A 24,941-nucleotide genomic window follows, 5' to 3' on the forward strand; every position below is an offset into this window, starting at 1 on the left:
CTCTTTGATATGCAAACGATCCACGGTGAATATAAAAAAATCCTATCAGACTCATTTCACAGTTCTTAACCACTCGGATTCTCTGGAGTCCATCGCCTCATTAGACCAGTGCTCTCCAATGCTAGCATAATTAAAATCTTTAACAGTTTAGCAAAGTAAAGATGTTTGGCTGATCACGTTGAGATGATTATCTATCCATTGTATTCTAAATGACAAAAATAAATTAAATTTAGACCTTGGCATTTTTTATTATGTGTTTCAAATGAATATAATGCACACAGCCTTCTTTTTAAATTCAGTACCTTAGGTTTGGTCAGAAACATGCCTGTTTCAGTTCCTGCTATATAGTCAGAAAATGGCAGGCTTCCTAGGAGAGCTCGGTTCCAGTTCATTGAAACAATGAACTGAGATCCAGGCGTCCAGTTCTAATGTGGCATTGCCTTGTGATGTCAAGGGTTTGTGATTTCTTCCAAGTTGTCCTCCTAGATTGTTGTTGTCAGCTGCCGTTCAGAATATGTTTCTTCTGTGCGTGTGTGCACTAGAATATGCCTTGAGGTCAGATTTGGAAATCCTGGGCTGTAGAAGCATGCCGCCAGAATAAAGGCTTCGTGCCCACAATAGTGAGATTGACGTACTGATTGAATCTCTTCTTGGGAGGGAAAAAACAAGGTGACACTTACTGCCCAAGACTCCTGTCCATTCTGACCCCCTCAAAGAGAAAGAGAACTTTACTGCTCCCAGTTTCTTTCACGTTTTCATTTCATTCTGCGATGGTTCATTAGCATGGATCTAAGAAATGACAGTAATAATAGTGTTACTTGTATAAAAAGTTACACAGTTTTTCAGTAGACACATCCATCAATTAAGCATGTGGTACAAGAAACCAAAATTAATGAGGAAGATAGGTGTGTTAATGAAATAATCATAGTATAATCAATTTGACTGTTAAAAGTTGAAAAGCATTTCAGGAAGACGATATGAATTCATAATTTATGTCTAAAAGTGATTAATAAAAACTATATTTAATAACAAAGCTATTTGTCATCATTTAAGACTTAAGCACAAAAATTATTCATTTTGTGGTTCATATTGTCATAATAGTATAGTTGAACAAATTTATTTTGAGCCCTTCTTTGTGTCTAAAAATACGGTAACATCTATCTACATTTTTTTTTTTTTTTTACCCCAGCGGTCTAGAAACAACAGTTTGGATGGAGGCATACAGTCTTTGCAAAAAATAGCTGTGTTCTGAATCCTTTTCACGGGAGTCTTTTATGTGTGATGAGGGCACTTCAGGTGGAGGACCCATTCCTTCCTACCGTATTTGCCTTAGTTGAGAGGGAAGGAAAAAAAAAGCTTCATGCACCAAAAAAACCCTAACACTAGGCTTTGTTTACTGACTCTTTGATTTAATTACTGTTTGAAGAGGACGGAATTAGCTGTTAATTGATTTAATTATCCAATTTGTTTGTTTCAGGCATGATTCCAACAGAACTGCAGCAGCTCTGGAAAGAAGTGACAAGTGCTCATACGACAGAAGAAACCACGGGCAACAATCACAGCAGTTTGGATCTGACCACGACATGTGTCTCTTCCTCTGCACCTTCCAAGACCTCCTTAATAATGAACCCACATGCCTCTACCAATGGACAGCTGTCAGTCCACACTCCCAAAAGGGAAAGGTAGGAACGCACATCTGAGATGTGTCCGAAGCTGGCTGTAAGGTGGAGGGGTGGGTGGCCTCTCCTCACCGTATCTATCTTGGTGATCCCTAATTGGATCCATGTGACTGGAGTGTGCGTATAATTACTTAAGAATGTATTCAGTATGGTGTGGGTGTGAAGCATCTAATTATTGTCACCTTTTCAACATGGAATTAGCACTTACGTAGATGGAACCTGAGCTTAGGAACCCAGGCAGTCTTTCGATCTCTCTTTTGGATGAGTTGGGCTTCCAGGCTTCCTCTTTCTGCCAAGTATCCGCTGCATACAAGTTGATTTCCTTGTCTTTACGTGCTTTCTAAGGAAATAGCAGTGTCTACTGTAGGCTGTGTTGAATTACAGTTTGAGAAAAGGTAAAATATACACTACTCTGAAGTTCCCTCCCTGAAGGCGGGGGTGGGGGGGGGGCATCTGTTTCACCGTTGTGTCCCCAAAGTGTTTGGGTTTTATTTATTTTTTAATAAACTGTCAGTGAAGGTTTTCAGGATGGACTGATGGAAGGGGTCTACATACATGCACACACAGACATACAGAGCCGCTTTCTCCTGATCATGGTCTATATTGTAGCATTGACTCAATTTCCATATTTCTGTTTGGAAGTTAACACTTGATATTTTTAAATTGCCCTGAGCTTCTCTTGGATGTTTGTTGAAGCTGAGGTATTTTGAGAGATCCAAAATACATCATGTGACCAGACAGTGCTAAGAAAAGGAAGCTGTGAATCCGTATTATTATACCTTAGCACCCAGAAACATTAATACTACTATTCGGTGCTTTTTCAAAGTAGAAAATATATATAAAACTTTTTTTTTTGGTGTATTTTTAACCTGTTTCCTATGTAGCTCATGTGCAGAGTGTCCACGCACAGAAGAACAGAAACCCTAAAAGTCGTAGGTGATAGCAAATGTCATTTCCATTCAGGAAAATCAATTTTTTTTTTATAAAAGTGACAAGTGAAAGATTTTTTGATTACATTCTTCACTTAAGCAAGTACACATATAATTTCATATGTTTCTTAAAATGTTGAACATGAAGACCACTGATTTAATTAGATATATATCTTTATACCAGCAGTACTTGATCCATTTAGAGCTTAATAATCACAGAAAATAGTACTTGAATATTTGTGTGTGTGTTGGTGTGTGTGTATCAGGTTCAAACCCAAACACTGTGAGGGGTTTCCAGAGATGAGATTATATATGTTTTAGCCAAAGCTTGCAGCTGTCCTTCTAAGATCACTTTGGAGTTTCTGTGGCAGACACAGCAGGACTAAAAGATGCTTTTAATTTACTGGTTTAGAGGAGCTTGAAAAACAGAATGGTGGGCAGTAAAAATTAGTTTGGAAACATTGGACCAAATGTGACTTCTTTTGTTTCCAGTGAGGATGGGTTTGTATGTCTGGAGGCCAGTCTTAGCTCTTGCTGTATAAGCTCTTAGAATGCCTTTGTAATTTAAAAAAAAAAAAAAACCCTAGACCTTAGATAGCTTTTAAAGAAAAGGTTCTAGGTTGTCGTCCTTTGCCCTACTTGCTTTTGGTGTCCTGAGGTTGATGCTGTCCATTTACAGCAAAGGAATTGAATTACATCTTTATCCATAGGTAGCGAAGGGGGCCATGTAGTGAAAAATGCCAACTGATGCACTTAAAGTATTTATTGTAATCTTGTCGGCCGTTGTGGAGCCTGCACAGATTTCCTGTGACACAGAAAACTCTTGCTGTTTAGATGCACTGTGCTCAGTTTCATTCTAAAAGGTTACGTATCTGGAGTCAGGTAGTAGATTAGCAAGGAGGCAAATAGGAGAAGAATAGCCCTTTTCATGTCTTAAGGTGCATTTGAAAGTAAATGGATCTCAGAGACAGTCTAATTCCAGGAGAATAAGTTTGTTGAATTTCTCGTTTTATGGTCCTTATGCGTCTGCACAAAAGTTGGGCTTAATCTTCATTATACTACCTGCCAGTATTAGAATAAGGATCAGGAAAGAATTCAGATTTCACTGCGCATTAATCTGGATGTAAAAGCAGGCTGACTTCTCCAACTGTACATGCAAAGAAGAAGCAACTATGAAATTATATGCTACTACTTAATCTCTGGGACCTCTTGAGTTTATATTATGTGGTAGATTCCTAGACATGGCTGGACTGAATCAAATTCTAATCACATTTTAACTGAATGTGACAAATAAGAGAGATGAGCAGAGCGCCTTAGGTTAAAGATAAGTCAAAAAGTGACAAACTTACAGAATTGATCACTAAAAGTTGAGTTATTAGTCAGCTTTGTATGTAAGGACTTACTAATGAGTATTTTATGGTTTTACCATCTGATGGTTTACTTTAAAATCCCATGGGGGATATTGCTATTTAAATAGTGGGAAATGGTTTTTAAAAAAGTTATCCCTCTCACGACGCGTTCTCCCTTACACAATGAGTTGTCATTTGCCTCAGGAGTCCCTTTGGGAAGTTCCATCCCTTACTCACCAGGAGCATTTGTGAAATGTATCTCGTTTGAAGCTCTCCCTTTTTTCTACACAGTATTCCCCACCCCCAGTGCTGCTCCTGGGGCTGTATCTTGGGGTACAGGCTTTAAGAATTCTTTCTGAAAGGAGTTGGGAGTGCTCCATGTGAAAATTCATAGGGCCAAGGTAGCAGTGTGAGAGTTGCGGTTTGCTTTTCAAAGTCGGATTTCCATGCCATGTGGAAGGCTCCTCCCCCCGCCGCCTGCCCCTGTGCATCCTTCGGGCTCCCGTGAGCAGCCACCGCTGCAGCAGCTCTGGGGTTTGGTGAGCTGCAATCTGTTAAGGAGATAAATAATGTGCTTGGCACGACACTCCTACTCTCCTCTTTAATTTGTCTTACACAAGGAAAATTATAATTAAATCATTCAGGGTAAACCCTTGAGTGTAGAGAAGGGAAGAAAAAAAAACACACACTTTGGTAAAGATTGCCAATAGAAACCCACTTCCCTGTTGTGCGGGGTAGAGACATGTATCAATATTCAGCATCATTAGGGGAGGAGCGGCCCATGTGATTTGTGAGGCGGATGCCAGCGCTCAAATCAAGGCTTGTTAAGATCCTGTCCCAGTGCGATCACGGACCTTCCGCATCATTAGAATTCAGCACAGCGCTGCACTCCGTGCTTTGATTTTCTTTCGAGAATTCAGTAATGTTTATTGTGCTGATTATATATATATATATACACACACATACATATAAATCCAGTGGTGCAGTAGACATACCTCTGTTGTCAGACCCAAGAGAAGCGTGGTGGGGATGAAGTTCAGGCAGGAACTGAACAGCTGCAGAGCAAAGCAGGCACACCCACGTCTCTCACTGTCATTTCATTCCGCAGGACCAGGACATCCTGACTTCTTTGGTAAATAGACAAAACTTCGACCTGGGATACCTGTAAACACAAAGATATCATCTCGTTTTCTCAACTGTCTTGACTATCTCGCTTTAAGAAATTCCGAGTTTTGGTGTGGGTAAACAAAATCAACGCCATGCAAATGAAACATTTATTAAAATGCTAAATTTAGTAAAGCCCTTTGAGCTTCTTGGATCAAAGCAGCTATGTAAATACAAATAGCAATTGCTACTTAAGTAATTGCCTGAATTAAAATTCTAAATATCACATTATATTATGATGCACTAGGGAAGGGGAAGGAAACTCACATTTAATCTTTTTTGTCCCTGTGCCAAGCAACTGGCTAAACTCTTGCCTTTGGAGTGATGTCTCGTTTTAGCCACGTGACCACTGGGAAGCAACAGGGTTTGTTATACCCATTTTCCAGATGAGGAATTTGATTCATTAAGATTAAATAAGTGACCTAGGGTCATAGAACTGGTTAGTGTCATAGTTGAGATGCAAATTCAAGGCTCTCTTTCAGCTTGTAAAACCGGACTTAAGAGACTCCCTTCAGCACAGAAGTGAATACTCAATTATGATTGATTAAAGTCAGTGCTCCTAAAAGAAATTTTAAGTTGGATTTAAATTCAGTTCAACTGTGTATTGGCTTACCTACTGTGTGCACTGTGTGCTGCTGCTGCTAAGTCGCTTCAGTCGTGTCCAACTCTGTGCGACCCCATAGACGGCAGCCCACCAGGCTCCGCCGTCCCTGGGATTCTCCAGGCAAGAACACTGGAGTGGGTTGTCATTTCCTTCTCCAATTCGTGAAAGTGAAAAGTGAAAGTGAAGTCACTCAGTCGTGTCCGACTCTTAGCGACCCCATGGACTGCAGCCTACCAGGCTCCTCCGTCCATGGGGTTTTCCAGGCAAGAGTACTGGAGTGGGGTGCCATTGCCTTCTCCCTGTGCACATCAGTACATTTAAAGGGAAATCCCAGAGTTTCCTGTGTAAGGTAGACAAGTAGTTCCTGGGCTTCTCTCAAAGGGAGGGCTGGTGGGGAGGATTTGCAAAATATAAATCATTTACAGTCTGAAACAGCACATAAAGAACAAAAACGGACCCCATGCAGGATTTGCACACAGGCGAATGTAAAACAAGGCGCACTCTTCTTTAACTGTATCCTGACTTTCCTTCCTGCCTTATAAATCTTGGGTTTCATCATTGAACACATCATCTGGTCTCTATTCTGCTTCAGCTGTCCTTCTGTAGTCTGTATCAGAGATAGTCCTTCTCTCTGATCCTTCCCAGCTTTTTGCTTTTAGTTCATCCACCATTAGTAGATGTTTTATAACTCAAATATGTCTCAGATGCATAGCTTTCCTAAATATTTGTTCCAGGGTTTCCTTAAGCATTTGGTGAAAGGTTTCTTTAAACTGCTGAGAGATCCTGGGTTGTGCAGCTTCTTCTTTTATTGAATCTTCTGTCACAGCCTCAGGTGACCCAGGTTGAGTAACCTCTCTCTTTTTGAGGCCTAACCTGCCTTCTGTCCTCAGGAGATACCTTCCTTTTCCTTCTCATTGACATAGCCCCAGGTATTTCAGTTGCTCGCAGTTACCACACTTCTCAGCTGGCAGCTGCCTTCAAATAGCCCCTGAAGGTTTTTGCTTGGCTCCTGGACTTCCAGACAGTTTTGCTTGATACAAAGTCTCTGTTTTCGATTTGTGGCCTTTTGACATATTGCTGTGGATCTGACTATATAACAATAACATTTATGTTGACTGGCCCCTCTGTTTTCAAAAGGCAAGGAACTCTTAAGTTGTGGACATGGCTGGTGTTTCGTTTCTTTTTTTTTTTTCTTAACTAAATGCTCTGATGATGAATAAATAGTTGTGCTCTTGGTTTCCTTGCTAACATTCTAGAAGCTTGCTTTCAGAACTCTTCCGGTTACACAAGCCTTTAACTTTTTGCATATTTTCATATTCATATTTAGGGCCTCTGGAGCCAGACATTTTTAAACAGTAAGCTCTAGCTCCCATGACTGAATAGCTCTTGCTCATGTTAACTTCTTCTTTTTTTTTTTTTTTTTAGTACTTTGAAAATCAGGTAATTTCTTTCATATTTCTTTTGATTTGGAGCACTTGAACAAACTAGTGGCTCCAGATCTTCCCTCCTCATTAGATTGTCTTGGCGAATCTGCAGTCAAATTGTCCCAGATTGTCTTCAGAAGTGTCAGGCTACTTTTTGCCCATGTGTGTTGAGGCATCTCATGTTACAGAGGTCAGCAATTTATGACCTACCAGCCAAATCTGGCCAGCTTCTTATTTTGTAAATAAAGTTTTATTGGAACACAGTGAGGCTTGTTCATTGATATGTAGTCTGTGGCTGTTTTCACACACTACAATGGCTGGCTTGAGTAGTCACAGCACAAAGCATATGGCCCACCAAGAGTGAAATGTTTACCATCTGGCCATTTATAGAAAAAGCTGGCCAACTCCAACGTTACCCATTGAACCAGGGTTTCTCAGATTTCCCAATGGTAACATCACAGGTATTTGTTAAAACATGCATCTTCCTAGGCCTGAAGATTTGGATTCCACTGGTGTGAGATGGGGTATGGGAGTTTCATTGTCATACCTACCCTAAATTCTTAGGCTTCCCTGATGGTTCCATGGTAAAGAATCTACCTGCCAATGTAGGAGATGCAGGGTTCAATCCCTGGATCAAGAAGATCCCCTAGAGAAGGAAATGGCAACCCACTCCAGTATTCTTGCCTGGAGAATCCCACAGACAGAGGAGCCTGGTGGGCTACAGCCCATGGGTCACAAAAGAGTCAGACATAAGTAAGCGACTAAACAACAGCAAACAACAACAAAAGCCCTACATTCTTACTCCTCAGAGGCTGTAGACCTACAGCTTTGGTATCACGTGGGAGCTCATTAGAAATGCAGGGTTGCAGGCCCTATCCTGGACCTACTGAGTCAGGGTCTGCATTTTCACCCAGTCCCAGGGTTCAAATGCAGTCCTTGACATGCCCATTCAGGTTTGAGAAACAGTGCAGGTAGCATGCTCAGTTGGCCTGGGTTTTGACACTGTTTGAAAGGAGTTTTTCATCCATATTTTGATGACTCTCCCAGACATGTGGAGTCCACAGAATGAGTGGCTTGCCATTCTTGTATGAGCCAAGAGAGTACAGATACTGCTACTGCTAGAAAGGATCAGAAACGAGCATATGATGGTGATGCTCAGGCACCTATCGTTTATGGAGCTATTACTTTGTGCCACTCACAATGCATAAAGGACTTGATAAAGGCCTTGATCTTGATTTTCCCATTGTATCCTCGCAATAGCCCTATGGGTTACTGTCTTCTTTGTACAGATGATGTTGTTGGGCAATGTGTTACTTGCATGCGTCACACAGCTAGTTAGGGACCAGGTAGCAACTGGAACTAGGGTGTCACCAAGTCTCAGGTCCTTGCAGTGGCTGCCACATTCTGGTGGTTCCCAGGAGGACTGCTCATCAGAACCACCTGAACTGCACCCCAGACTCTGGGTTACAGCCTCCAGGGGATACAGCTTCCGGATCAGGGTCAGCCCATAACCTTCCGAGATGGTAGCCTGGCGCCAGCCTGTCTGTTGGGCTGTAATTAGGGAGAAGTCCCCCATCTTTCTCTACAGCCCGTTCTTCTCCCCCACTAATTTTTTTTGCACAGACGGAAGGCAGGGGTGACAAGGACACAGGTGACAAGCAGTGGAGACTATAGAAAGCAGGCTGAGCGTGTCCTGTCAGGTGTGATAAGGGACAAGAAAGAGACACGGGTGCAGCTGACTACTGAGGCCTAAATTACAGGCACTGCTTTCTGCTCCAGAGCCAGCTCTTGGCAGCATCAGCTGTCCCATGTCTGTCTGCCTGTTTAAGGCAAAACTGGCCCTGCTTATGTCTGAAAGAAACTCCTGGGGACTTATTAACTTTTTGTGCACCAAAGCACTGCTGGGTGTTTGGCAATTGTCACATTTAAAAGAACTGCAATCCTTTTGTCTCTCTGCTTGAAACCAGTTGTTCCTAGGTTTTAGAAATGGAAGGAAAACTTTTCTCAGGGTAGTGTAGCCTGATGCTGTGTCATCTCCTGTCATTCCACACATTCAGGAAGGGCAAAGAGAGAAAACCTTTAACATCGTAGCACATCCTGGGAGACTGGTTTATGGACTTTCTTAACTATTCACTTTGTCGGGTGATGAAAAGAAAAACACTCAGCCATTATTTTCAAATGGCTATTATGTTTTATCTCAATAAAATACCTTTTACCATAACACACCATCGTTAGAACCTATAAATCTTTTTTCTATTTATTGTGTTTAAATGATACATACTTTTCCCATAAAATGACATCATAGGTCTGGAGAGTCAGATTTGTTTTATAAGTTTCTCTGAAATTCAGTTGATTTTTATTTTATTTTTTTCCTTGGGCTGTGGTATAATATGAATCTCAACTGTGGGTAGTTTCTGTCCAACATGCCAGGTTTCTCACACAAAATCAATTTTGAACCCCTGTTTTCTCTCACTATGGAAGTTAGTCCTTGTTTAGTGATGAGCAGCTCTTGCTGATAAGAGTTTTTTTTCACCCAATGCCTTGGTTGGCACTCAGCTATTTCATAGTTACTTGCATTTGTGTGGAAACACCTAATGCACATTAGCTTTCTTAACATTCATTCCACACCAGGGCTGTAAAGGAAAGCATATAGCAGAAAAGGGGTGAGGACTCATCTTTGGGTGGCTCCGATGCATAGCCTGTTATACTAGGTTTTGCCTTTTTACCTGTAAAAACGTCTGGTTGAAATGTACACTTTACCTCTTGGATTAAATGAATAGAAAGTTTTCTTTGGTGAATGTGGATCCATCCACAAGTAGAAAGGGAGCCCAAGCAGAAAGGGAGCCCAAGGGTCGACAGAAGGGCATGTGGCTTGGAAAACTCCTAGTGGGGGTTCTTGCTTAAATGACAGCCAAGAGTCCAGTGTTTTGGTTTTTGCTGTTTGTTTTGGTTTGCATTTTTTAACTTAAAGATTTTGTTTGTGTGTGTATGTGATGTGGACCATTTTTAAAGTCTGTATTGAATTTGTTACAACATTGCTTCTGTTTTATGTTTTGATTTTTTGGCTGCAAGGCATGTGGGATCTTAGCTTCCCAACCAGGGACAGAATCTGCACCCCCTGCCTCTTAACCCCTGGACCACCAGGGAGGTTTTTAAGCCAGCCGTTGTTGGGACCCAGTGAGCAGGCATCTATGAAGTAGACTTTAAAAGCAAGGCACGCCCTTTTTCAAGGTTTACCAAGACGCTGTTTTGCACCAGGGCCACCTGGCATCCTGGCTCTCAGCTCTTTCCAAGGGAGACAGCACTGTGTGGACTGGCTGGCTTGGGTGATGCAAATGAGTAGGTTGGGTATGTAGAGCTGTCCTCACTTTTTTCATTCCACCCCCCACCCTGCTTTGTGATCAGTCGGGGCCTAAGTATATTATAAAGTATATTCTCCTCATTAAAACAATAGTGGAAACTCACAAAGGGAAACTGTTAATATGTGTTCCAGCTTGTCATTTCTGCCTGTGTGAATAAAGCAGATAACCGTTCCTCTGGGAAACTATTTCGGGAATTGAGCAACAGATACGCTAGCCAGAGAATTCTCCTAACTGTAATTTTCCTTGTTCTGTGTACTCAAAAATAACATCCTGCTGGGCTCCTCTGTGCCTCTCCACAGACACAGCACAATTGCCACAGCCCAGGTGGTGGTAATACGGGACAATCCCCCGGGCACATGTCGCCAAGAGTTGTACAGCTTGTTCAGTGTCTCCGTCCATATGGTGGTGTGTCCCATTCACAGAAAGACACGGGGCTGTGCCTGGTAGGTACCGTGGTCAATGTAGTGTGAAGGGAAGCCCTCAACTCGTAGTGGCCTCTGTGGTACAGTTTGTTTAACGGCAAATCTGCGTTCTCAAGTACACACACCACACACACTCACACTCAGCCAAGAAATTCCAGAACAGCCTTGCCTTGCCGATTACCTCCTCACTTAACCTTCTTCCTTTTATTTTTTAGAAGCAAATGGTTAACCCAGAGGGTATAATTCAGGTGTCTGAAACATACCTGTTTTATAAAATGTCGTGTACATACATTCCTATCTAGGTGGTTATTCATGGGTGGACTCAATTTGAGGATGGCATGCTTGTCCTAGACTTGGTATGTAAACTGCAGCTTTCTTCTTCTCTCTTTTTGCATTTTCGTTTGTGAGAACTTACTTTTATTGTGCCGTTTGGGTTGTTGGACTAATGGCTTTGGTTTTTACAGTCTCAAAAAAAGGAAAGGGAAAAGGAAAAGCTAATCATTATCAGTCTTAGAAATCTGAGAATAAAACATTCCCCAGAGGTGCCAGAACTGAAAAGGGGGAACCGAGAAAACAGAAATTTCCCAGCGAAGAAGGTGAAAAATAGTCACATTTTAAAAAGCACTTTGGAAAATTTACCCGAAGGCAAAAGCTTCTCCATTTATATACCCAAATTTTGTTCCGCTTTTGTGAAACTATTTGTATTCTTGTTTGGTAAACAAACAGACCTCATAGCAACTGTAGCTGATGATATTTATACTACCTGTAAGACTTCCCTAAACAAATAGACATAGTTTTATGACCTTCAAATTTTATTCCTTTTATAGTCTTCAAGGAAATCAGTCTAAGGGCAAGTTAATATTTCTTTCCTTTCTTTCTTTTTTCCTTTCTCTTTCTTTTCTTTTTTTAAAAAAATATGTCTCTATCTTTGAAGGATCTGCACTGTGTGTGTATTTTACAGCTTGGCTGTGAAGGTTGAATTTGAAGGTATATTATGGCAAAAGGAAAGAGAAATCTAAAGTGTTTGTGTACATGATGTGGTATTTGCTTTCAAGAGGGGCCATTTTAGTCATCTGGTGGAATTTCTGGTTATACATCCAAAAGGCTAAAAAACTCCACTGCAATGATTACTTATAGATCTTCGAATTGGACAGGCATCTCTAGCTATGTCTCTCCTTTTTATATCTAAAATATTGATGGAAACACTCTGGTATACATGAGCCCCTATATCCAACTTACATTTTTCCATATGAGTCATATTTAAGACAAGAACAAGATGTCTCCATGTTAAAGATCAGTGTGAGAAATAAATGGCAGTTTACTTTAATTAGAAAAAAAAATTTGACACCAAGAGCTGGAATAATCCAGTAGTGTTTGAATAAATTAGAGGATTGTACAGGGAGAAATAAAAAGAAACTTAACAAGGATAAATGGGGAAGTTTTGTCCAAAGTTCAACCAAAAAAGCGTGCCTTTGCAGGACCGAAGTCACCAGACAGTACTGAAGTGGATCCGTTTATTCTGCAAAACTTCACACTAGCTCTGACCCAAGTGTCCTTGGCTTTGAGGGGTAAAACCCTGACCTTGACAGTCTGACCTCATGGAGCTGACATTGCAGGAGAAGAGAAGTAGAACAGGCACATAATCGTGTAATGAAAAGACAGAATTAAGTTCCAGGGGAAAAAACGAAGCCGCAAAGGATTAAGAGCATGGCTGTAGTCATTGTTTGTATACATGGGTCTGGCAAAGCCTCTCTGAGGAAATGACCCTTGATCAGACAGGGACAAGCCCTCTAGGCAGAGGGCACAGCAAAAGCCAAGCTCCTGAAGCAGGAGCAGAAAGAGAACATGCTTTGCTGGATTGTGGCTCTTACCTCTATCAGTGTGGGGGCAGCTTTGATGTTTAGTGGTTGGCAGTGTGGACTCTGAAACCATATGGCCTGCATTCCAGGACAGGCAACCTACTCCATGTGCTTCATCTTGATGTGCCTCATTGTGCCCTCTGTGAAATGGGTACACTACTATACCTGGCCTTGTCAATGAAATGAGTTTGTGCACATTTTAGTCTCTGGTACATAGGCAGTCCTCCATGAACATTAAATGTTTTTAATGATTTAATTAATTAAATACTAATGAATATGGTTGTTTTTTAAGGCCATTTATTTGTTCAAGCCACCTTTATTGAGCTTTTATTTACTAATCGTAGGTTCTGGAAATTAAGAGAAGACTTGAACATGCTTCTTTCCCTTAAGGAGCTCGCAGCCTAGAGAGAGAAACACGGAGACAGACACTTGCCAACACAGTATAATAAATGCAGTGATACAAATATAGGCAAAATGAGATAGAGTGTGTGGCTAGTTAAACGTGAGCACTAGTGGTAGATCGCTGTGGCTATATTCCCATCCCCCACATTCGCATCAGGTGAACTTTTTGGATGCAGTGAACTCTGTGACGTTTCCATATCCTTTGCCAGTTGCCACATCCCGGTCAACTAGCACAGTCAGGCTGGCACGGAGTCATTGCTGAGCCTGAATGTTCAGAATATAGTGAATTTATGAAACGTTGACGATCAGGAACCCATTGATAGATGTTGCTACCTGTTGGCCATGGATAGTATAGGAGTAACTGGTTAGCCTTTGTTGATACTTATGGTGCTCCAAACAAGACAGAAAATTTGGCTTTCTGGTCAGAGTGATTCTCAGTCTTTAGCTTGCTTCAGAATCATCTGGAGGACTGAACTGCAGATTGCTGAACCCTAGTCCTACTGTTTCTGATTCTGTACTGGGGGTGGGGCCGTAAAATTTCCGTCTCTGAAAAGTTCCCGAGGACCATACTCTGGGAACCACTGCCATAGCACAGCCAACTGCTGTTCTGATGCCATGGCATTCTTGCCTTCTGCGAGTCTTAAGTGACAGAGGAGGGAGCTTGGTAACTATTATTCAGTATTTAAGACAGTCTGCGTCCAAGTGCCAAGGCTTAACATTTCAAAAAGAAGAAATTCTAAAGACTTTGACCCAATATAAACTATCTTATGGAGCAAATTTATTTTTAAAAATTCCTAATGTTGGTCTTTAAATCACTTGTAAGTACTCTGGGTTTGTCTTTCTAAACTTTATTTATTCATTTATTCATTGTATGCCTGAAATTGCTTTTTGAGCTTTAGTTTCTCTTACTCTGTTCCTTTTAGCATTGAGCTCCTATTGATACTCTAAGTCCCAGATCAAATATTACAAAATTTTATGTTCCAGTCATCTGTTCAGTTCTCTCTCTTTCTCCTCAGCTGGGGGATTGGGCACACCCTTTCTAGAGAGATTGAGAGCTTAGTTATAGTCTACACCAATGAACTCCAAAATGTGTTTGATCAGTCACCCCGTCAGTATTAAAACTTTTAAGTATGCACTTCTACTAAAGATAAAGTAAAAATGTTAGTCACTCAGTCATGTCTGACTCTTTGAGACCCTATGGACTATAGCCCGCAGAGATCGTCTGTCCATGGAATTCTCCGGGCAAAATTACTGAAGTGGATAGCCGTTCTCCAGGGGATCTTCCCGACCCAGGGATCAAACCCAGGTCTCCCACATTGCGTGCAGATTCTTTACCTTCTGAGCATATTAAAGATACTTTTAATCAATTGCATGGCTAACATAGTACCTATAGTATAAAAATTTTAAAGTATGAGAAATACATACACACCTGCACACAATTATCTATTCATACAAAAGTTCTAATACTATCTTAACACATGATACAGAAATGGTAGTGTTATCTTAGCACTCTGCCATGATTCTTCTTAGGAATCTAAGTTCATAGACCGTGATCTAGGAACCCAACACGATGCTTAAGCACAAAGTAGGTGTTTCATAAAACATGCTGAGGAACTTCCCTGGTGGTCTGGGGAAGCGATTAAGACAGTGCTTCCACTGCAGGCGGCAAAGGTTCCATCTCTAGTTGGAGAACTGAGATCCTACATGCTGCGTGGTTCAGCCAAACAACAACAACGACAACAAAAATACTGAATTTGGGGCAGAGAAGAGTTTAATTCAGTGAGCATTAATGAAGCATCTTATACTACTGAGAAATAAAAGGAATGTCGTAAAGTAGGAAGTAATTCTTGGAGAACATAAAATGCAAGTGCCTAATGGTTTTTAGCCATTTTATTTCTCTAAGTCCCTTTCTCATTGAATCACCTCTGCTTTCTCATCTGACCCTCAGATACTTCTGTTACATGACTCCTCTGATTCTGGAGTATGCTTGTGCTGACTTCCACAGCGTGTCAGGGGCAGGGATTAAATGAGAAGAATTAGGATTGGAACTTTTATGTATGTTCTTTGGTTTTCTGGGTCTCCTTGTTTCCTCTAACATATGGACAAGGTTCCACACAGACCTTGTGAGTCACCAGGGCAAACACTTGCACGGACATAATGCGCATGCCTGCCTAATGGTGTTAATATCTTTTGGATTAGTGGTCCCTATGTCTGTATTGACACAGTTGCTCACAGCCCCTCTTTGGAAAGCATTCTGTTTTCTTAACGAGATCCCAGTGTTAATGCTGCCAGTGGGAAACTCTCACTTACAACCTTGGGATAGCGGTTGCCCTCATGGGTGTCAGAAACAAAAGCTGGACCTCTGCCTCTTCTTGTCCTTTTCCTTTATTTATCCCTTCACTCGTCACCACGCGAACACAGGCATTCAGCCTTTGTCATCACCCGCCCTGTGTTTGTGATTGATCGGAACACGCCGGCCCAGTCTCTGATACTCAAGCTCTCCTTCTCTGCTCTGTTGTCTTGCTATGCCCTTGCTTCTGAAATCAAGATTGTGTGTTTGCCCAGTATAGCTGAAAAGGGACATGGAGGTGATGGCAAAAAAGTAACTGCCAAACTTAGGACCTGTCAGCATGGCACCAGACCTCAGATTCGTACCATTTGGTAAAGCAGCTCCTGACAAGTCACATCCATAACCTGCACATAGGGTGCCCCCCAGTCCTGAAGGGTAGGATCTAGTCCTCGAAGCGTCTGACACACTGCACTGTGCTCTTGTGGCTTTTGTGGATCATGAAGGATAACTCTGAGGCTCTTCTTTCCTATTGAAAACTCAAAGAGACTTACCACCACTGGATCACTGTTGACTCAGGAAGTAATTCCAGTTATAGACTGCCTCTCCTTGAGGGCTATTTCATGCACTTTGATTTTCCCAAAGTTTAGTCATTTCAGTATGTGCCCCATTGTGATGTGGTTTGCCAGTTCTGCTTAGCTGACTATTATTTATATTATGTTCTTTAAATCGAGTCATTTTTAATGTAAATAAAATAAGCCTCATCCTAAGAAACAGTATCTGTGAAACCAGGAGTTGGAGAGATGAGATATAGTTTTGTCTAATACAAATTAAATTTGCTAGTTTTTACAAATATGCATTCTTGTTCTTCCTGGCATTGTGTGAGCTATCGTTGAATGCACACATCTCATCTTTTGGGATATTTTGGTAGGACTTCTTTGTTATTACTGAGAACCTTGACTGAATATGGTACTATGCCAAGTGGATGGAAATCCTGCTTTCATGATATATCCTGGTTTCCTACTGACTTACAATATACATCCTCTTGTCCCAGGTTCAGGGATACTGTGATGACTTGGGATTGTTGTCAAACCCAGATTCAACAGTTTACTCCAGGGTTCTCCTGATAAATAGAGTACCTGGTAAACACTGTTCACTGGCCAGATCACTCAACAGATCAGAGCTAATGTAACACTGGAAATGACCTTTTCCTGGTGCTAACTTCAGTCTTACCTGTTTCATTATATTTAAAAAAAAACAAACAAACAAAAAAAAACTTGCATATAATTCTTAACTTTGGGCCAGCAAAAGTTTTTGTGAGTTTGTACCTGTTGCTTGGTGAGGTTGCCCAGCGTCCCCTTTTCCAGAACTACCCATCTGCAGTTGGCATTTCAGCCGACAGTTAATAGAGAGGACATCACATGAATAGTTCTGGAAGCAAGATCACTTTTAGGACAGATTCAGAACAGGGAACTCCCTGATCCTTAGCACTCAAGTTGTGGTCCAGGCCACATAGCGTCACCGTCACCCAGGAGCATGTATTCTCTTGGGTCCCATCCCAGAACTACTGAATCAAAGTCTGCGTGTTAAAAAAGATCTCCAGGTAGTTTACATCTGTGATAGAATTTGAGAAGCATTACTCTGTGATTAGCCCTGGAAAAAAGGAAGAGTGTGTATCCTTACCTGTAGACCCAGTTTTAATCCTTTCATCCGAGGCGACAAGTCTTGGAGTCATTCTCTCGCCATCTTCAACTTTTGCCATACCTGCATGTACGTGTTTTTATTTTTTTCTTAAAATCGATGAAGTTAAATAGGTTTTATAAAAAGTTACCACTGAGAAGTCACAAATCTGATATATTAGTCCTTTTTTTTTTTTTCCCAGTACACATGAGCATGAACCCTTAACTACGAAAGTGAGGGTATTTGTATATCACTCTAACTCATCCAAATCCCTGTGAAAGTGGGCCATTCCCTGAGGACCACTGCAGAAAGGTGACCCATATTTCTTTCAAGATAATTTGTATTTCCAGAAAAAGAAAAACCCAGATGTAAATAGTTAATAGCTTGTGTTTCAGATGTGAAGTTAGTTAAGGTAGACCTCAAGCAGATAATAACAATAATCTCCATCATTGTTTAAAAGCACAAATCTGGCACTTACTAGACTAATTCACAGTCACTCCAATTGCAAGTTTTCCTCATGAATATCATATCACAAGGGAATGTGAAATCCTCTAATTAAGCATGATCTGAAAAGCAGCAGAAAATTGAGATGATGAGCGTGGTGGGGAAGGAAAATCAGGGACTCACTGCGTGGGAGAGTGAAAGAGAGAGAAGCGTGTGTGTCTCCCAGTTTGGAGAGCGTTCCCATCTTTCTGTGCTCTAGAGCTGGCCCTTTAATGGGCTTTAATAAAACACCTTTCTCTTTGAGGATAGAACTGATTGCCAGCTTGCTTTCAGAAACCTGATTAATAAACACCTAAGGATGATGTATTTCTGAAACGAGCAAAAAAGCAAAACTTAAGGCAGTGTGCTGGAAATGCAATGCCTGAATCTTGTCCCAACTCTTCAGAAGCAGTCCATCTGCTTCTTGAAGTGTTCTCAGTGAAAGTTAAAGGACAAAGGTCATTTTCACAAAGGCACCAGGAAAACAGATACAATGCTAGAGTCACCCTTTTCCCTGTTCCCACATACCATTTTCCCTTTCCTAGACAGATGAAAAAGCTCCCTCCCCTCCCCCATCCGCTACAGTATAACACATGAAGAGACTGGACCTGTCCTCTTATTTACTACAGGAGTGTAGGATTTGACTTCTGGCTGATTTTGAGGCATTATTCTCTAGTATGAAAAATATTCAAATGATAGACTGCAAGATGGAAAATTGTCCTCAGTATGTCAGTAATCATTTCTTTTGCTATTGTGAAATCTACATTGCTTTTTTTTAATTGGTCATCCATGATCAAATTCCAAAGCCAGCTCACCCAGTTTGATATCGTTCAAGTTGACTTCCTGTATATTCACAAATACATGATATCAGTTCTTGAAAATTAGTGTTAAAGCATCTGAGGTCTGATGATGTTTTCAGGTATCACTTTATCATTCAAAATCAAATTTGGACTCCATATTCAGACTTAAGAAATTTGATGTTACTTCAGTCCTCAATGAGTAGGATATAGTAGCAAAGTAGGAGGCAGGGAAATGTGCTAAGAACTAAGAAGTGAGGAGAAAAGAGAAGGAAGGAAAGTCGGGTGGGTTTTGTGTAAGTTGTTAAAGCATGGTTGGAAAGAGGATGGTGGCCGGTGGGGAAAGGGAAGCGCGGAACAGCTTCTAAGTCAAAGGAGGTGGCCAAGGGGAGTGGATGTGCTTTTTGGTGTATATATTTGCAGGGCGTGGGGAATGCTTTAGAAAAAGGTAGCTTCCTGCTCTCCCTCAGAGGTAAGGACATAGCTATCATTTCTTTAACCAAATCTCATTCAGCAACTACTCCTTATTCTTTTTTTTTCCAATTTATTTTATTGGTTATCAATAACAAGTTACACACCTTAACATGACACCATTTGTAAACAATGATGTAATCTATAAGTATGTATAGATATATTTATAAATATATTTAATTTATAAATACATTCATGAATGTGTTTTTAAGAATTTAGTTTATATATAATTCAAAATAATGCATATACAATAAAAATGTCATATAAATATATAATACATTGCATATCATATTTACATAAATATCAATATGTGTATATTTATTATAATATATCCATACATATTTATAAATTATATATTTCAAAGAATTTAATTTACAACCTCATAGAACAATACTTTTTCTGCCTAAATATATTGTCAACAATTTTATATTTATCAAAGTGACATCATGAACATAAATGAACTTCATCATCTTATAAAGATAAATGCTCCTCTTTTCTACTCTCGAACTCAGAAGAGTAATAGTATAAATGAATTCCACAAAACAAAGCATTTTAGTTGCAAATATGCTTCGAGAGTGTTTCTGCTCACACCCTCTTTCATCTGCATAACTAGTAAAAGTTTGGTGGAGGCCTTCCCCTTGGGAGAAGCCACACAGGTCATCACTTGTGATTCCCTGTGGTTGTGACATGAGGAGTTGGAAGGCAGGACAGTTAAATGACTTGCAAGCTTGCTGTAATGAGCAAATGAGAAAAGTGTAAGAAGCACTTTAGCACTTCTGTAATGAGGAACGGCGTCTTCATTCACCTGGTTACCCATCCCTCCGCATAGTGCTGGCCCTCAGGAAAAGGTTAAGTTACACTCCATTCATGTGTTAGGTGGAGAGATCCACAAAGTACATTCTGAAATGATTTTTCAGCACACCAAGGGATCAACAGAATCTGGAGAACAAAAATTGTCCCTAGGCATTCATTCCTCAAAATGTTTGATTGCTCAGGTTTTATTTTTATTAAAATGTATCTCCATCCCCCCCCAAGTCAAACTTCAAAAATTATACTAATGTAATTTCAAAATTACTTTAAATTATGATTATAAATTCTTTTGAGAATGGAGATAATATGTTTGGAAAAAAGAAAATCAGCAAAAGTGAAGCAACAAAAATATATATGTAAAGAAAACTAATTCCAATCTTGACACTTATGTTCATTTGTGGTTTTGGCAAAAGTGCCAACACAGCGCACTTGGGATAGAATAATCTTTTCATCAAACACTGCTGGAACAACATGCAAAAGAATGAAGCTCTATACCTACCTCACATAAAATACAAAAATTAACTCAAACTCAATTAAATGTGAGGGCTAAAGCTCTTGGAAGAGAATATAGAATAAGTCTTAATTGCTTTGAATCAGTCAGTGGTTTCTTAAATGTGACACCGCAAGGACAACAAGGTACCAAAGTGGGGAGAAAAAAGATTGGACTTCATCAAAATGTAAAACTTTCGTTCCTCAAAGCATACCGTCAATAAACTGAGAAGAAATCTACAAAATGGGCACCAGTGTTTGCAAATCATATATCTCATAATGGACTCGCATGCAGAAATGTATACATGAAAAAACTTGCAGCTCCAAAATAAAGAGAACCCAGTGTTTTTTGATAGGCAAAAGGTCTGAATTGACATTGTCTAAAGAAGATATACAAATGATCAATAAGCACATGAAAAAATGATCAGAGTCCTTAACCTTTTTTTTTAACTGTCTTGGAGTGTAGTTGCTTTACACTGTTTTGTTTCTGCTGCATAGCAAAGTGAACAGCTATATGTTTACATGTATCCCCTCTTTTTGGGTTTCCTTCCCATTTAAGTTACCACAGAGTGTTGAGTAGAGTTCACTGTGCTGTGCAGTAGGTTCTCAGTAGTTACCTGTTTTATACATAGTATCGATAGTGCATGCATGTCAATCCCAGTTTCTCAATTCATCCCACTCCCCCTTCCCCTTTTGTATCCATATGCTTGTTTCCTGTGTCTGTGTTTCTGTTTCTGCGTTGTAAATAAGATCTGTACTGTCCTTCTAGATCCTCATATGTTAGTTAATATGTAATATTTGTTTTTCTCTTTCTGACTTCACTCTCTATGACAGTCTCTAGGTCCATCCACATCTCCTTAAATGGCACAGTTTCATTCCTTTTGATGACAGTAATATTGTATATATCAGCATCATTAATCTTTAAATAAGCATAAATCAAAAGTACAGAAAGGTAACAATTTGTATCTTCTGGATTGGCTATGAAAAAGATAGATGGCAAGTGTATTGGCAAGGATGTGGAGAAGTTGGAACCCTCAAACAGTGCTGGTGAGAATACAGCATAGTGCAGCTGCTTTGGAAAATAGCTGGGCAGTTTCTCAAAATGTTAACCATAGAGTTAGCACATGACCCAGCAGTTCTACTCCTAAATATATACCCCAGATTATTGAAAACATATACTCAAACAGGTACATGAATGTGAATTGTAATATCACCACTGTCACCACAGTGGCCACAATGTGGGACCATCCCAAAGGTTAATCAGCAGATGAATGGATAAACAAGATGTGTTCTATACATACAGGGGAATAGTATTCAGTCATAAAAAAGGAAATGAAGTACTGGCACATGCTACAGTGTGGCCCTTCAGGACACCAAGATAAGTGAAAGAAGCCAGATGCACAAGACCCCTTTTTACATGATTCGCTTTATAGGAAATGTTCAGAATAGGCAAATCTCTAGACACAGAAAGTTGATGAGTGATTGACAGGGACTAGGGCAGTGACTGCTAATGGGTACAGTGTTTCTTTTTGGTGTGAGATAAAATGTTCTAAAATCACATTCTGGTAATACTTTGACAGGTCTGTGAATATTGCATTATATTCTTTATATATGCCATTGCATTATGTACTTTATTTAGTTAGTTATTTTTGGCTGCACCTCGAGTCTTGAGGGGCCTTAGTTTCCCAGCCAGGAATTGAATCCACCCCCCACAGTGAAAGTGCCAAATCCTAACCACTGGAACCCAGGAAATTCCCTGAATTATGTACTTTAAATAAGTGAGTTGTTTGGGATATGGACTGTGTTGTTCAGTAGCTCATTGTGTCTGACTCTTCGCAACCCCATGGACTGCAGCACACCAGGATTCCCTGTCCTTCACCATCTCCCAGAGCTTGCTCAAACTCATGTCCATTGAGTTGGTGATGCCATCCAACCATCTCGTCCTCTGTCATCTCCTTCTCCTCCTGCCTTCTATCTTTCCCAGCATCGGTTTCATTGAGGGATATGAACCATACCTCAGTAAAACTTAGAAAAATGTATTCCATCATTTTGAGCCATTAGAAAATGACCAACAGTCTTCTGGAACTTAAAAGTGTCAAACAACATGCTAATGAAATGAAATACAATTTATAATTTGGAGTTGATGATGAGGGCAAAGGGGAGAAGTTATAAGCCCTAATGGGCACAGATGCAGACTTTTGTTGCAGATGAATCAGAAATTGAGAAAAATAACAGAAGACAAATTTGGAAATTTGGAAAAGAGGAAAAACAAACAGGATGAAAGTTAATATACAGACATGAAAGGTAGCATGCAGGAAAAGCTGGAGTTATAACTTTAGGAGACAAGAAAATTGACATTGAGGTGCAGTGAGGTGTCTGTGCTCTTCTTTTTTCTTTTTAGATTATTTTCCGTTGCAGTTTATTACAAGATATTGAGATATTCCCTGTGCTATACAGTACGTCCTTGTCGATTATTTTATATATAGTAGTGCGGATATGTGAATCCCAAACTCCTAACTTGTCTTTCCCCCCATAAGTTCGTTTTCTGTGTCTGTGAGTCTGTTTCTGTTTTGTAAACAAATTCATTTGTGTCATTTTTTAGATTCCACATATAAGTGCTACATATTTGTCTTTCTCTGTCTGACTTACTTCAGTTGCTGTGATAATCTTTTAAGTCCATCCCTGTTGTTGCAAATGACATCATTTCAGTCTTTTATGGCTGAGTAGTGTTCCATTGCACGTATGTACCACATCTTCTTTATCCTTCCACCTGTCAGTGGGTTCATCATAAGACACCTAAATATTAGGTTTCTGCAGTGTCTTCGCTCTTGCGTTAGTAAGTAGTGCTGCTATGAACACTGGGGTACATGTATCTTTTTGAATTAGTTTCCCTTGGATATATGCACAGGAGTGTGATTGCTGGAACATATCTGAACTCTGTTTTCAGTTTTGTAAGGAGCCTCCATACTGTTCTCCATAGCGGCTGTGACCAGTTTACATTTACACCAACAGTGTAGGGGGGATTCCCTTTTCTCTGAGGTGTCTGTGTTTTTCATCTCCTTCAGAGAGTCTTCTCTTGGTTACCGCAGGGAAAATGAGCTTTCAGGACTAAGAGCATAAAGACCACTAACGTGTACAGATTGAAGTAAGAAGTTGTTGTTAGTTTTAACAGTCATTCTAGTCCAAATTCTGGTTGAGTGGCGAACTTAACAACGTAATAGTGAATCATCACGGGTGAAAAACCGTACCATTATTTAAAATCTTATCAAAGGCCAAAGACACTGGTGAAATTAAGGCTCTGGCTGGTATACTTTAACATAATAAGAACCAAAACAAGTTTTAAATAAATGTCATTGACACCATTACATCATACTGACTAATATAGAGCGTATTTAGTATTATGTAATATTAGAAATCGTTACATATTTTTGTGTAATTATACTTTTCGTGGCAAGTTGGTTCTTTCTAACCTGAAATGTTGTCACTATTATTGTGTTAATAAATATATCTACTTTTTACATACCAAGGATTATCAGAAGAAATTTAAATCACCTGTTGTTTTTTTTTTTTGACTGTGTACTATTTGTATTTTATACATTTGGAATAAAGCTAAATAATAGAAAGTGCCAGAATGCTGTTTTTTCAAGTCAGTTAGCATCATTCTGATCCCAACCTTCAAGAATTTTTTTTTTTAAGGCAAATATTAATTGCCTATATGTCCACACAGAAATTAAATAGAATAATATAATTATTGTGTGTGCATTCACCAGTCCATCTAACATTAACTGAACCCATGTTCTGTGCAAGGTACTGAGTAGGTAGAGATGAATTAGATGCAATCCCTGCCCCTAAAAATTTTCAACCTGGAAGTTCATAGTAAGACATTGTCTGTTAAACAATTGACCTTACACTTTTGAAGGTTAATTTTGGGGCAAGCATGTTTAGATCCCTTTAAAATCAAATATATCTATTTATTCATCTATTATTCAACACTTTATTCAGCATTTATTCAAACTGATCTTGGCAGCTTTTCAGAAGTTGTACACTTCTCACATCAGTGAGCTCCCCTTTAAACAGTTGATTTAAATGATTAAGTTACAGGTTTTATCTAACCATGTTGAGGTGGTCATTTTCCCACCAAGTTTCATCATGAAAATGTAATTCTGAGTTAACTCAAGTTTAAAAATTCCCATGCTCATTTATTAAACTTTATTTACTCTTCTGAAAATATGGGTGTTGGATTAGATTACCACAAGATCACCTCTGGTCCTCCAAATTCATAAGTGTGTGTGTGTGTGTGTGTGTGTGTGTGTGTGTTTGCTCAGTTGTATCCAACTCCTTGTGATCCAGCCCACCAGGCTCCTCTGTCCATGGGATTTTCCAGGCAAGAGTACTGGAGTAGCCGTACTCTTTTTTCTTTCTTTTTTTCAGTTTCCTGTCTTGTCCCTTTTGGCATGTCCCAAAAGGCAGTAAGAATAGAAACTTTTTCCACTTTTCTGGTGAAACAGAAAAACTCCCATTCAGGGGTACACCTGGTGAGGTCTGAGGGTGCTTCATCCAAAATGACTAAAAGGCCAGAAGCGAGACTTAGCCACACAGGCCACAAAGGTACCACATTTGCTTACACCAGCATCAATTTGGAGAGTGAGTCCCGCATAGACAGCACTTGGTTTTATCATGCTTATATATGTTTCTGTGTGGGTTTGTGTGGATCAGTGTATGTGTTTATA

The 24,941-nt window shown here is 40.0% G+C and overlaps 1 protein-coding gene across 50 annotated transcripts in view; it reads left to right on the plus strand.

Annotated features, from left to right (window-relative positions):
• Nucleotides 1-24,941, plus strand: part of FOXP1 (forkhead box P1) — a 618,285-nt gene that overhangs the window by 537,236 nt on the left and 56,108 nt on the right. For all 50 annotated transcript variants that reach the window (XM_081528351.1, XM_081528327.1, XM_081528350.1 and 47 more), the window contains one exon: nt 1,478-1,682. In XM_081528351.1, the coding sequence (XP_081384477.1) occupies nt 1,478-1,682 (205 nt within the window). The remainder of the gene's footprint in view (nt 1-1,477; nt 1,683-24,941) is intronic.

Source organism: Giraffa tippelskirchi, chromosome 9 (genome assembly GCF_054371585.1).
Source record: "Giraffa tippelskirchi isolate mGirTip1 chromosome 9, T2T-mGirTip1v1.2.pri, whole genome shotgun sequence".
Classification (NCBI taxonomy): Eukaryota; Metazoa; Chordata; class Mammalia; order Artiodactyla; family Giraffidae; genus Giraffa; species Giraffa tippelskirchi.